Consider the following 13,843-nt stretch of genomic DNA (forward strand, 5'->3'; position numbering starts at 1 on the left):
GACATCCACAGCTATGCTGTGCTGATTTTCATATCTCAATGTCTTTTTGCTAGATATTTCTACTTAGTAGTTTGTCAATACTTAAAATTCAACTTAAGCATTTAAAATTAAAAATCCTGAGTATCATGTATCAGCAACAATGAAATAAATATAGTAATTTTCTACTTTTATTTGGGGAATTTTCTGAGGATCCTAAAGGGACAAGAACCAGTTCCCAAAGGACACCCAAACATTTTAGACAGGAAAATGAGACATAAGGTGTGTAGAGCGTGCTTGACAAATGTTTGTAAACAATGTTACATGTATATATTCCCCTTTTTTCCTTAAGCACTCAAAGTTTGTGTAACTCTCATTCCTGTATGAGCAAAGAATAGCTAAATCCCTCCTTTACCATATAGGAACAGAAGTGCAGTAAAGTTAACGATCTGTGTATCCAGGGGAAGTGATTCAGAGTTGGAATCCTAGTCTCCTGTGTATTCAGGAGTAAGCATAGTCATGAAAGCAGAAATGTTCTGGCACATTTCCAGAACATGAACAGATGAAGGGAGTGTATAGAAAAGTCATCAGAAGTCAGGCTAAAAAACATATGAGCTAGATTACAGAGTGCCTTAACTGCTACAATAAAGAATATGGATTTTTATCTATGTTGGTGGTGTTGAAATCACTTTAAAAGCAATCAAAACCTTTTTTTAAAAGTCAGAAATCTTATGAGATACCAATGTGCAAAACCAATGAAAAGGAGGTGGTTTTTCTGTAATTCAAGCCAGTTCCCCTTCCTGCCTCTTAGCAGAAGAGTTTGAAAACTACTCTTGTGAGTGTGGACATGTTGTGGACAAGGTGACATGCTAGACACCTAGAGAGCAGGTGGAACCCACTATGGAGGTAGACAACAAAGGCCTGCCTGCCAGGGCTGCTGGTGGAAAAGGCAGGAGACACATCTGAAGAGAGCCTGGAACGGGAGGGGGATTCACACTTAAGTCACTGTGGAAGATGGCAGTACAATCACAAAATTGGGAAAAGAGGCAGCTACTGGTTTTGATAAAATACAGTGTTACATTATGAATGCGTTTTAGCCAGTTAGACAATTACATATACTATGCTATGGTTGAAAAAAAGAGAAGGCAGTGCTTTTTTTCCCTCTACCAGTTTTCTTCCCCTTTTCAAACAGATGGAACAAAGTCTTCTTGCAAAGAGCCAGAAAACTGTGCTTTATTCTTTTTAGAAACATTTAAAAGTGTTTAAGATTTCATCTGAAAGCCCAACATGGAGAAAACTCGAGGTCCTCAGTGCCCCAATCTAATTTTGAAAAAGGACAACTTCCATTTTTCTTCTTCAGACAGTTTGGTAAAAAATATAATAAATACTTATGTTTTAAAACTCTGTTTCCAAATGAGTTGAGTATAATTAAGTGGTCTATTTCAAGCAAATGTATAACAAATTATTTTGAAATTAAAGATTTTATAAAGCGCAAACTTATTTTACAAAACAAGTCATTAAAGTGTATCTTGGCAAATATGTGCATCCCACAGATTAATGTGTATTATTTATTTATTCTGATGTATGTTATTTTGGCTGGGAAAGAATTAGGGCTGGATAAACGGCATTCGGTGAGGGCCATCTTCCCTTCCTGTGCGGTTCTGAAACTTGTGATGCAAAAGCTCCCGCCCTTTTCTGGAAACGCAGAAAGCCTGACTCAGGCGGCTGCCCCAGTTAAAGCACTGGGGCCCTGCACGCTGCTTCCTTGCTGGGTGAGCGCAGCGCAGAGATGAAGCTTCCTAACTGGTACTGGCTGAGCTCAGCTGTCCTCACGGCTTATGGTTTCTTGGTTGTTGCAAACAATGAAACAGAGGAAATTGAAGATCAAAGAGCAAAGGACGCCTGCCCGGTGAGATTAGAAAACAGAGGGAAATGCAACGAGGCAGGCGACTGCCCCTTCCAGGTGAGCCTGCCTCCGCTGGCTATCCAGCTCCCAGAGATCGGGAGGATCCAGGAGGTGTTCAAAGAAGTTCAGAACCTCAAGGAAATCGTAAACAACCTGAAGAAAACATGCCAAGACTGCAAGCTGCAGGCTGACGACAACCGAGACCCAGGCAGAAATGGACTGCTGTTTCCCAGCACAGGAGCCCCGGGAGAGGCTGGTGACAATAGAGTGCAAGAACTTGAGAGCGAGGTGAACAAGCTGTCCTCTGAGTTAAAGAGTGCAAAAGACCAGATTGATGTGCTTCACAGCCGCCTGGAGAAGCTGAATCTTGTAAATATGAACAACATAGAAAATTATGTTGACAGCAAGGTGGCAAATCTAACATTTGTTGTCAATAATTTGGATGGCAAATGTTCATCGAATTGTCCCAGCCAAGAACGAATCCAGTCACAGCCAGGTGTGTATACTGTTTTCTTATCGTTTGTTCATGAATGTGAGGTAGTGAGACAGTATCTATAAACATTAACCTGAATGAATAAGTTGAATAGATGATGGATTAAACAAACATCTATTTGTTAAAGTAATCCAGAAAAAAACAAATATTTTCTCTAATGTGACCACAAAAATGATACATAATCTAATTATAAAAATCATTAGTTCTATATCCATTAGGAAGCACTTTCGATTTCAAAGATCTTAGTTGCTAATGCCAGATCTACACACAAGCAGAAGCACAGAATTTCTTAATGTTTTAGTGCAGTCTATCTCTTCACTGAAGCATTTGAAAACAAGAGATAAGGCAATGCTGTGTTTGTGCTTTGTTCATTGGAAATTCGTTTTTCTTGTGGTTGGCTGACTGCCACTTCTCATGTAGCAACAGGTGATCCATACAGGATTTAGAAAATATTTGCAATTCATAACTTCAAATATCTAATGAAAATGGGAGATTTTATAGATGGAATAAAAGCAGTTTCATGTGCGTGCAAATTTTTTTTCTTTGAGACCTAGTGTTTTAGGGGAGAATTTTGGCATGCCACTAAGGGATGGTACATATTCTTTCTTTTTTTTTTTTAACCCTTTGGCAGCATTCAAGCACATAATAGAACCCATCCTCACCATCCAAATTACTTAACTTTAATAAACATATGTTAAAGATGATAGCCTTGCCTATTCTGTCAATGAATTAATAGTAGTATTGATTCCCCCCAAATTCTGGCTTTCCACCTGGACTCCTGGGACCACTGCTGCTGGTCTGATTGGTCTTATTATACTTTGGAAAGCCATCTCTGCATTAGGACCTCTGCTTGCCATGAATCTGAGATTGAGAGAGTATAGTAGCAATCACTTAATTTTGGAACAAGTACCCCAGACATGCTCCATCCCCAGGGAATCTGCCTCTGAAGGAGTTCATGGTTTCCAGGACCACTGTTGTCAATACTTTTGGCAGCCTATATCTGAACGCGCTCTGCATATTGCACATCATGTCTTAGGTGACATCACTGGGTGTACATTAAATATGATGCTATATGGTAACTTGTCATGATATGAAAAAGATGGTATTAATCACTTTTCTCCTAAAAGTTTTGAGAAAGTAACTGAATATTCCAAGTTCTAAATACACACTAATAGATTTTTGTGCATTGGAGTATCTTATATTAAGCTTATTTGTCACGAACTTTTGTAAGAATTATCTGAAAATAAATCACTGTCTTTTGATTTCTATAAAACTCTATTAACTGATTACATTTATCCTGAACATGATCACCTGTTGTTTATTTCTAGAAACAAACACATGAAACACTGGCTGTGAATGTACTTTCCTATATGAAAAATTCAGACTAGTATTGGCAAATTATTGAAAAAAAAATTTTCACAAGCTCTTTTATATAGTTAGGTAAAATCATGTGAATTTATGATCAATGCTGTGCATTAGAACCTTAATGCATCAAGCAAAACATATTCAATAAAATTTTCTCACAGTAGGAGTGATCTTCCCCTTTAGGTTAAAGGAACAAGAAGCTTGTATGCCTGGAATGCAGTTCTAGAACAGTTGGAATCATCTGAATTAGGACAAAGGAATGAAATGGTTATGAAAATAAGCTTTGCTATCATGACCAGATCTGAATTTGTGTCCTCACTCTGCCAAATGCTTGTGTGAACATGAGCAAGTCAATGATTCTCTTTGGGCCTAAATATCCTCATCATCAAAATATAAAAAAATCATAAGTGGCAATAATAACTACATTATAAGATGACATGCTGAAATGTAAAAATGTTATCTAATCTTTGGTAGCATGCCTAGAATGTGGAAGTAGTCCTCATTAAATATTACCTTTACTCATTCTTTTCTTCTTCTTCTTGTTTGTTGATGTTGTAACCATTATTACCAAACAAGAGTATGTTAGAGAGTCTCATCTACTTCATAGAAACAAGTTTTTGTTCTGAGGCCTTAAAAACATTTGCTAATCAGGTTCAGGTAAGTTTAGCAGAGCAAGGTTTCATTATCAAAATTATATACGCAAAAGCAGTTTCATAATTTAAAGAATTCCTCAGATGTGTGGTTTTTAACAAAATCCAATGCCTTCCTTTTCTCCCTCCTTCAGTTCAACATCTAATATATAAAGATTGTTCAGACTACTACATAATAGGCAAAAGAAGCAGCGAGACCTACAGAGTTACACCTGATCCCAAAAATAGCAGCTTTGAGGTGTACTGTGACATGGAGACCATGGGGGGAGGCTGGACAGTGCTACAAGCTCGTCTCGATGGAAGCACCAACTTCACCAAAACTTGGCAAGACTACAAAACAGGCTTTGGAAATCTCAGACGAGAATTCTGGCTGGGAAATGATAAGATCCATCTTCTGACCAAGAGTAAGGAAATGATTCTGAGAATAGATCTTGAAGACTTTAATGGTGTCAAACTATATGCCTTGTATGATCAGTTTTATGTGGCTAATGAATTTCTCAAATACCGTTTACACATTGGTAATTATAATGGCACAGCGGGAGATGCATTACGTTTCAGTAAACATTATAACCACGATCTAAAGTTTTTTACCACCCCAGATAGAGACAATGACCGATATCCCTCTGGGAACTGTGGGCTGTACTACAGTTCAGGGTGGTGGTTTGATGCATGTCTTTCTGCAAACTTAAATGGTAAATATTATCACCAAAAATACAGAGGTGTCCGTAATGGAATTTTCTGGGGTACCTGGCCTGGCATAAGTGAGGCTCATCCTGGTGGCTACAAGTCTTCTTTTAAAGAAGCCAAAATGATGATTAGACCCAAGCACTTTAAGCCATAATCACTAATGCTTATTTCTCTAAATGTTCATTATCTAACAGCAATTAATTCCTTCAGTCCTGTAGAACATGCCTTATTTCACATTCCTTTCTATGGTTAAAAATGATCTCTGAGTAGGTTCTTACACAACATAGCATTTGAAATAAAGGTGGAAATATACATTTAAAAAGACTCCTTTGATGCTATTATCCAATGAATGCTTGCAAGTAATCAAAAATATTGAGAATTATACATTTTATAATTCTTTTAATTTCTATTAATTGAAAAGTTCTCAATGTTTGTATTACTTTCTAAATTTAAACAATTGTTTATTCAGCAAGCTAGATCCTATTCAAGCAGTCTCTATTTTGGCTGTGAATTAATATGCACATTTGAAAATATGTCACTTTTTTCAGCCTTTGAGCAGTTATTTGTATATTTTTCTCTAAACACTGTAACTTTCATTCTGAGATAAACTTACTGATTTTATGGCACTTACTTTGGGTCAGGAAGAGCTTACAGTATTTTAGTTCCCAAAGAAAAATAATATATGTAATTAAAGTTGTTCATGTAATAGTCACAAAATGCAAATTTTGGCATTAAATATTGTAAAATGTGGTAGCATGATGTTAGCCCCCCAAAAGAGTCAGAAAATAATATAACCTTAAAAACCCTGGTTTAAGAAAATTCATTCATGATTTATAACTTGTTAGATGTCTGATGGTAAAAACTGCTTTAATATATCTTCCTCTTCTATATCTGCACAGTCATTTTTAAATTAAGATTGCTCACTACTGTGCTAGACTACTGGGAGCCTCTCTTTTTGGGGATAGGAGTGTGTGAGGAAAGAAGTGTTTACATATACTTTGAAGGACAATTTCATACCCAAAGCAATATCATTGAATGATATCCTTCATAGGAAGTTAAGTTTTCTAGAATGAATAAATTTATTTATTAAAACGTGAATTTTGGAATGTATAGTAGTTTGAATATTATATATTTAAACCCCAAATGGTAGGCTGTTTATTTTACTATCAGAGATAATGTGTTATTTTTTTAACTAAACAGAAGTATCTGGAACTTTTATAATTCATGCATTCTGAATGCTAAGAATCATATAATGTTTAATTTCATTGTCAAAAAAGGATAATTTCAGACAAAACAGTATTTTGTCTCTTGACTAAAATTTGAAGTTATTCACTATATTGTATGTGAGTCATAGCAAAAAATTTGACCTTCAATTTCTAGTGTTTGGTTGGAATACACTAACTAAGTTTTCAAAATATATTCACAAAAATGTATCTTTACCCCTTTGAAATGACTGATGAGGTCAATTATTTTAGGTTAACAATTCTTTTTAAAACATGGCACAATGTTTTCAAGAAAATATGATGAAAACTAAGTTATGAATACTTTCAAACCATAGGAGCAAGATAAATGAAAATGTAATCAAATGATTATGAAAATGAAAAATATAGTACCTATTCAAATGCAAAATGTGTATCTATTCAGTGGAATACTAAATGTAAATGATACAATGTTTTATTTCTGTCTCTGATAGATTTTGATATTATATATTTGTTTTGGATAAGGGCATTTTTGTTTACTATATGTAATTATTAATATGTATGAGTAATTTCTGTGATAAAATGGACTTATCACAAAATACAGTTCTAAAGAAAAATATATACTTTTATAGAGAGTGCCCACCAATTTTAATGGGAACTTGGTATCATTTTGAGGGAATTTGGTGAATAATCATTAATCCATGTAAATATTCTATCTTTGCACATTATTTCAAAAGATCAAACATTTTCTATTATACTTCTATAACACTTTTCTAATAAATTCCTTAACACAGAAAATTTTTTTGAATCATTGCATGTCACTCATTATAAAATATATTCTAGACTTTGATACTTTACAACGTGTTGATGGAAATAGATTGTATCTGGGCAAGTTCTTTACCTTAACATAACTGTTCACTAATACATGCTAATGTCCATAAATGAGGACAATTTATAAATATTTTTAGATTCTTGTCTTGGTTTCATTTTGGTGGCTGATATTTCTTAATTAAGATAAGACTTTATTTCTAAATATTATCATTCTTTGAAAATGTTGACTGAAACTGGGTCCTTAGAAATTTCAAGTGGAGTAGATTCACCTATCACTGAGGGGGAAATCAAATTTTTCTAATAAGCAGTAATGCTCCAAATGGATTAATGAATGGCACATGCATCCAATAAATATCGAGCTTAAATATACAAAGCATTAGATATATTTGAATAACAATTTTTACTGATCCTTATTTTTTAATAACCACTCAATAAAAGGTTTTAAAAGTAAAAAGGGTGTGTAATGTCATTACAGTAAGCTTGTTTAAATTCTTTTGTGTGTATTTAGGGTTATGACTCCTGTCTTTTTAAAGCCTCATAAAATCATGTGTTTATTTTTCAATGTGGAAATAATTATTGTTTGTAAAATATAAATTTGCTGTTGTCTGAAAAATTGTGTGGTTACCTAACCTAGACAATATTCTTTCTTATTTTTTTAGTTGTAGATGGGCACAACACCTTTATTTTATTCATTTATTTATTTTTATGTGGTGCTGAGAATCAAACCTGTGCCTCACACATGCTAGGCAAGCGCTCTGCCACTGAGCCACAACCCCAGCCACCAACATTCTTAACTCTTTGAAGACATTAATGAGTACAATTTCATTAACAGGAAGGTGGGGTAAATAGAGGAACATCATTATCTTATTTCCCTCTAGGATATTGTTAACATGTTTACAATGCAAAATCTTCTGTTTCCTTTTGTGTCATTCAACTCCATCTCTTTTTCTATCTCCAATGTTGCTGATCTGGTTCAGTCATTATCTCCTCAGGACACTGCAAACTCTTCCTATTAGTAGCCGGTACCTCCAATTCCAATCTATGTCCATTCATCTCCCTTATCACTGCCAGAGGGATTATTCAGAAATACAATTCTGATATTTTATTGTACTGCTGAAAACTTTGAACAACTCCTCACTTCCTATAAGATGAAATCCAACAAATGAGCCCCTCCCTGAACCAATTTCTGCCTACCTTTGCAGTACTATTTTCTGCCATTACTCCCTCCTGCCCTACTGAACACCTTGTTGTGTGAGAACCAACATTACTTTGTGTATACTGTGCCCTTGGTCTAGAGAGAATGCCATCCTCAACCCCCACTGGGTCTTGTCTTATCACCATGTTGGGGCAGGAACTCAAGAGCCAGATTTCTAGCTTTGAATTTCAGCTCCACCATATGCAAACTGGGTGATCATGGGCAAAACACTTAATGTTTTTGGTTCCTCTGATTATAAAATAGAATAATAGAATCTGCCTGGTAGACTTAATAGGAAGATTCAATGAGATAACGTAAGTACCTAGTATATTGTTTTTAATCATCATCATCCTGAATAGTTCTTTCCTGTGAGCTGTCTTCCACGATATTGGGTGGGGTTTCCTCTTGGATTCTACAGCCTCCTATATATTCCTTATTATGTATTATTGAATAATTGAGTTCTGCAGTGTGTTTGAATAGGTGTAAAGGAGATTTGAGACAGGAGTGTTATTACTTGGTGGTTAAGAATAAGCTACCATTTAAAGCAACCAGAATTGCAATTGGGAAAGGAGTGGACATTGTCAAATCAGAGAATTTGAGAGATTGAATACAGGTGATGATCAAGGAGGGCATATAGCAAATCAATATTATATAATCTACAGAATTGGATACATAATCATGACAAACTTTTAGAAGGAGCCTAGGGAATATGCTTCTGGGATACATGCCACATGGAGGTGTTTGGGTGTATCAGGCTGAACAGTGAATGTTCCACTTTCTGAGTTCCTAAGGAAAAAGCGATCTTTTTCACGCTGCTTATATTATATTGTAATTCTGAAATAAATTTTATTCATACATTAATCTTTAAAAATTACGGATTAGCCTGAAGACCGCTTTGCAAACCACCTTCATTCAACTCCAACCTCCTCCCTGTAACAAGCTGAGGTGGCTGAATCCAAATTCTAATTTCATTCTGTGCATTGCCAAGTTGCAACATCTATTGACTCATAGCCTTACCAGGTCTCTTTTGTTTACTGATTGGAAAGAGCTAGAAATGAGGGAAAATGAGTGCAACTGGAGAACCCAAAGGCCCCCGAACCCTCCAAGGTGACTGAACCTTCCTTAGTACTTGAAGTGGTCCTATTGCCAATGTATGATGAGGCTCTCCTTGTCTTGCTGGGAGACACTGTTGCTTTCTTGCCTGAGGGAAGGATCTTAATTCTCTTTTTGGTTCTTTATCCTACCCATCAGCATCTGCAGATTTGTAATCAGGGCATAGTGTAGTTTTAGAAGGAAAAACTTTCATAACCTTGCTAAAGTTATTAAGGAGACAATAACCTTAACCTATTGGCAAAGGTTAGGGAGGATGTGTGCAGACAGATTTTTGAGGGTGCTTAACTAAGGAAGAAGAAATCAAATTTTAGATGTTACTGAATTTATTGATACAGATGCATTTACCAGAAATTATGGATTCATCAGGGAGGCTAGATTGGAATATATATTTTATTCTTATAGTGTGCTTTCTTAGTTAACACAAACCTAGATTTGACAGTATCTCTGTTGAGAAGTGAGAAATGCCTTAAAACTCAAAAACAAATGGAGATAGGAAATCTGGGATGGAATTTTCCTTAATTCATTCAACAAATGCTTATTGACTAAACACCATGTACCACAGTTTTCTACAGACTAGAGATATCAATGGCCAGCAGACAAAAATCCTAGTCATTGTTATTAAAGACAAATAAATAAGTGAGATACACCATGAAAAATGAACAGGACAAGGGAATGTAAGAGGGATACTATTTAATACAGAGTGATCCAGGGAGACCTCTCTGTGGATGTGGCCTTTGAACAGAGAACTAAAGAAAGTAGAGAGCAAGGCAGGCAGATACCTGGCAGGCAGGAGAAAAGTGTTCCAAGTCACAGGAGCAGGAGGTGCCAAAGTCCATAGTCTGGAGAGTGATTGGCATGTTTGAGGGTCAGCAAAGAGCTCTGTTGTAAAAGCAGAGTTTGGAGTGGTGGAGATGCAAGAGATAAGATCAGAGAACTTTGGAGGGTTGTGGATGGGGGCGGGGTACTAGATCATCTAGGCCTTGTAAGCCACGATAAGGATTTTGTCTATTACTCAAGTAGACAAGAACCATGAGAGTTTTGAGTAGAAGAAGGACATGATCTTATCCAGGCTTCAAGGATCACTCATGTTGGGAGTGGAGGCTAAATCTGAAGCAAGGACTCTACCTCACAATAAAGTATTTGCTATAATCTTGGTGTGAGATGATGAATGCATGCACTTTGGTAGTTTCAGTGAACTGCACCTATTTTGAAGGCACAGTGGACAAAATTAGCTCATCAAAGGTCAGTGGTGGATAGTAAAAGAGAAGTAAAGTGAAGGTGTTACACAAAACCACAACTTTGAAGAAAGAAGAAAGTCTGCAGGGAGAGCCTATGTGGAAAGTGTGTAAGGAATGGGGTGGGTGAGGGTTGGAATTTGAAGTTTTGAGCATTATTTAAATTTAAATACCTCTAAGACACCCAAGTGGACAGAGGAATTTGGATATTAGTCTGAAGTTCAAGGAGGACACCTAGGGTTCAGAAATACATTTGAGAGTTGCTAGATTGTAGATAAGGAACCCATGAGCCTAGAGGAAACACCTAGTAAATAAGTGTACATGGAACAAAGATTTTTCCAGAAGTAACCTGGAGAAGCTGGCCTTGCAGAGGCTGGAGATGAGGAGGCACTACCACTCCACCCACCCTGTAACTATGTCAGTTGAGAGATCCCATAGATGCTTCTTTGTAGAAGGGCAGAGATGTATTTCCACTGGAACAGAAATTTATTCTAGGTTATTTTATAGTTGGATTTACTTTTCCTTCCTTTTGACAGAAACACTTTCGTTGAGTTATTGGAATGTCTTATAAACCATAATGGTATTCCATAATAGTAGTCTACAAAATACTGATCTTGACTTTGGAGGTCATGTCACAGTGAAAGGAGGCAGTACGATAATAACGACATCTTGAAACCTCGGATATTGTGTCTTCTGGAAGAAACCACCTTGTGAGTTTGGGGTGTTATCATGCAGGACACTGTGTGTGCATACATGTGTGCAAGTGTGCATATAGCAAAAGAAGCATGAATAGAGCCGCAGAACAAGGCAAACACTTTTGTCATTTGTTAACAGTATCTGTCCAGGTTGAAGGAAGATTTATGATCATTTAAAATCATTATGGTAATAGTTCATTATGATTATAAATCTTTAGTTAAGAAGAGATTGATTTTTCTCTTCTCTATTTTTGAGGTAGTAATGATATTCAACTTTGTTTCTTTCACAAATATTTTCTAAAAGTTATCAAAGTTAGCTTTCAAAATGTGAATGGCCATAAATGAATCTGACTCACAATTTTTACTAAAAGTTCCAGGTGCAGGTGGAAACAAATGTTACTCTCTGCAAATGGGTATGTTTCCCTTATGGATGGATCAAGATAAATCTATATATGTATTCATATATACATACAGGTATGTACATATATATATATACACATATGTTGCACATGTATGCTTATACATATTACTTGTAATGCATATGCTATAATATACAAGGAAACCTGCCCATAAAAATAAAATAGATATGCAACTCTTACATGTAGTTAAAAAAAATAATACAAGAAAAATCACCACACTTAACATAGCTAACACACTTAACTTAGCTAACTGGTGGTCAGTATCTTTTAGACATAGCACAGTCTCTCAAAAAGATCCATATCATTAGGCATTTCAAGAGGAAAACTATACCATACATCTAAGAATACTCACTTCTCTTTAGAAAAGAAATAATCACATTTTAAAATAAACGTATAAATCTTTATGTCTTAGTCCTTCAAAATAATCAATATTTCTTTGTATTTATTATTTGAATCCAATATTTACCATTTGTTTACTGTGTGCTTAGTTTCAAAATTATTTTCTAAACTCTCAAAATCTGAGTTTAATCACTAATTTTTAAATTTTCCTTAAGGAGAATGATACTGTGTAAAGTGAATAGTTTATTACAAAAGGCAACATACATACAAGTGAAACATATATGGGAACACATGGGATCTCCAAACTGGTTTAACTTTTATCTCTGAAACTTGGCTTTCTCATATTCTCCAAGATGCAAGTAATTTTTGCTTATGTTATAAAAGTTTATCAAAGAAGGGCCCACAAAATTATTTGCTTACATTTATTTTCCATTTGGTAATGGCAATTTTTTTTAATGAATCTAACCTGTTTTTATTTTTGCTTAGATTCTTGCCTCCACACACTAATAATAAGCAGCTGTCACTTGCTGAATGCCAACCCTATGCTGGACACTTTCCTAGGAGTATTTCCAGTGTTATCTCTGCTTGTGATTAATACTCCAGTGAGGCTTTGCACTGTCTTCCTTGCATTGAAGGGGGAGTCTTGTTTATCTATGAACTGTTTATCATTTGTGGACCATTATCCATTTTTCAGCTTTCCTGACATTCTTGGTGTATTTTTCACAAAATGGGTTGATTTTCCATGAAGAAAGTATATATACAGTAAGCCTCAGTATCATCCCTCCACTAACTTTCTGGATAAACCCAGAAAGTAGGAAATGATTCCAATTATATTTCAGTATAAGGTGGAACATTTCTTTTTGTGTCTTATCAAAACAATTATATAATTTTTGACAGGAGATTTTTTTTGATTAATATATTTTAAAGTCTGTTCATGTCCCTACTTAACCTAGTGGTTAAAAATTGTCTTCCTGTAGCTAAGTCAAAATTTATAACAACTCTGATAGAAAAGGCAAATAAGTTTTTATGCTCTCCAAACACTGTTTTACTCCATGGTTACGTGGCAGAATTCACTGAGAACACATTCTGCTCACATACAAAGCACTTTTTAAAGTTCTTTGGAAGCTGGAAGACTTCTCATGTAAATGCCAAAGTTCTCATTTTCATTTGTTAAATAAAATAATTCTTGTAAAATATATCACAAATGAATGGTGTTGGTGATGGTTACTTTTAAAATTTCTATCCCACATTGAGTAAATTTTTTAAACCGGATAAAGTCTTCCCTTGGAGACCTAGAGGGACCCCCCTATCATGGTAATTATGGATGCTGACCAGGAAAGATATATCTTCATGTTGAATACAGGGTTGGTATTTAATGTGTCGAGCTGCTACCAGAGGCTTTCAATCTGTCCCCAGAACCCAAAGTTTCTATGGATATATTTTAGGAGTGCCAAAGAAATCAGGGTTGGGGGAGAAGCCAGGAGAATGCATGATGTGTGAAACACTGTCCAACTGGAATAGTGCTGCTTTCCTATATCTTGAGGCTACATCTTTAACTTCACTTGAAGAAAAGGGTTGTGTGCATGTGTGATCTGGATTTGATAATCATTGCTTCCATAGCACACATCCCTTTGGGGGTTTAACTGACAAAACTGGGATTTCTGGAATTAGAAGTTTCTAATTTCAAAAATTTAAATTACTGAGAACTTAAGTTGAATCAATGTGGAAAATGCATACAGA

The 13,843-nt window shown here is 35.5% G+C and overlaps 2 protein-coding genes across 6 annotated transcripts in view; one reads left to right on the forward strand and one right to left on the reverse strand.

Moving 5' to 3' along the window:
• The window catches only part of CCDC146 (coiled-coil domain containing 146), a 175,249-nt gene that overhangs the window by 104,413 nt on the left and 56,993 nt on the right, over positions 1-13,843 (reverse strand). The window lies entirely within an intron of this gene.
• FGL2 (fibrinogen like 2) lies at positions 1,693-7,249 on the forward strand. Its single transcript, XM_079150247.1, has 2 exons — positions 1,693-2,378; positions 4,525-7,249. Exons 1-2 carry the CDS (start codon positions 1,766-1,768, stop codon positions 5,229-5,231), a joined length of 1,320 nt encoding a protein of 439 aa, XP_079006373.1. The 5' UTR covers positions 1,693-1,765; the 3' UTR covers positions 5,232-7,249.

Source organism: Sciurus vulgaris (assembly GCF_902686455.1).
Source record: "Sciurus vulgaris genome assembly, chromosome: 8".
Classification (NCBI taxonomy): Eukaryota; Metazoa; Chordata; class Mammalia; order Rodentia; family Sciuridae; genus Sciurus; species Sciurus vulgaris.

Coding starts and splice junctions, on each gene's coding strand:
- FGL2 (XM_079150247.1), top strand. CDS start 1,766: ATGAAGCTTCCTAACTGGTACTGGCTGAGCTCAGCTGTCCTCACGGCT. Junction 2,379..4,524: donor ACGAATCCAGTCACAGCCAG/GTGTGTATACTG, acceptor TCCCTCCTTCAG/TTCAACATCTAATATATAAA.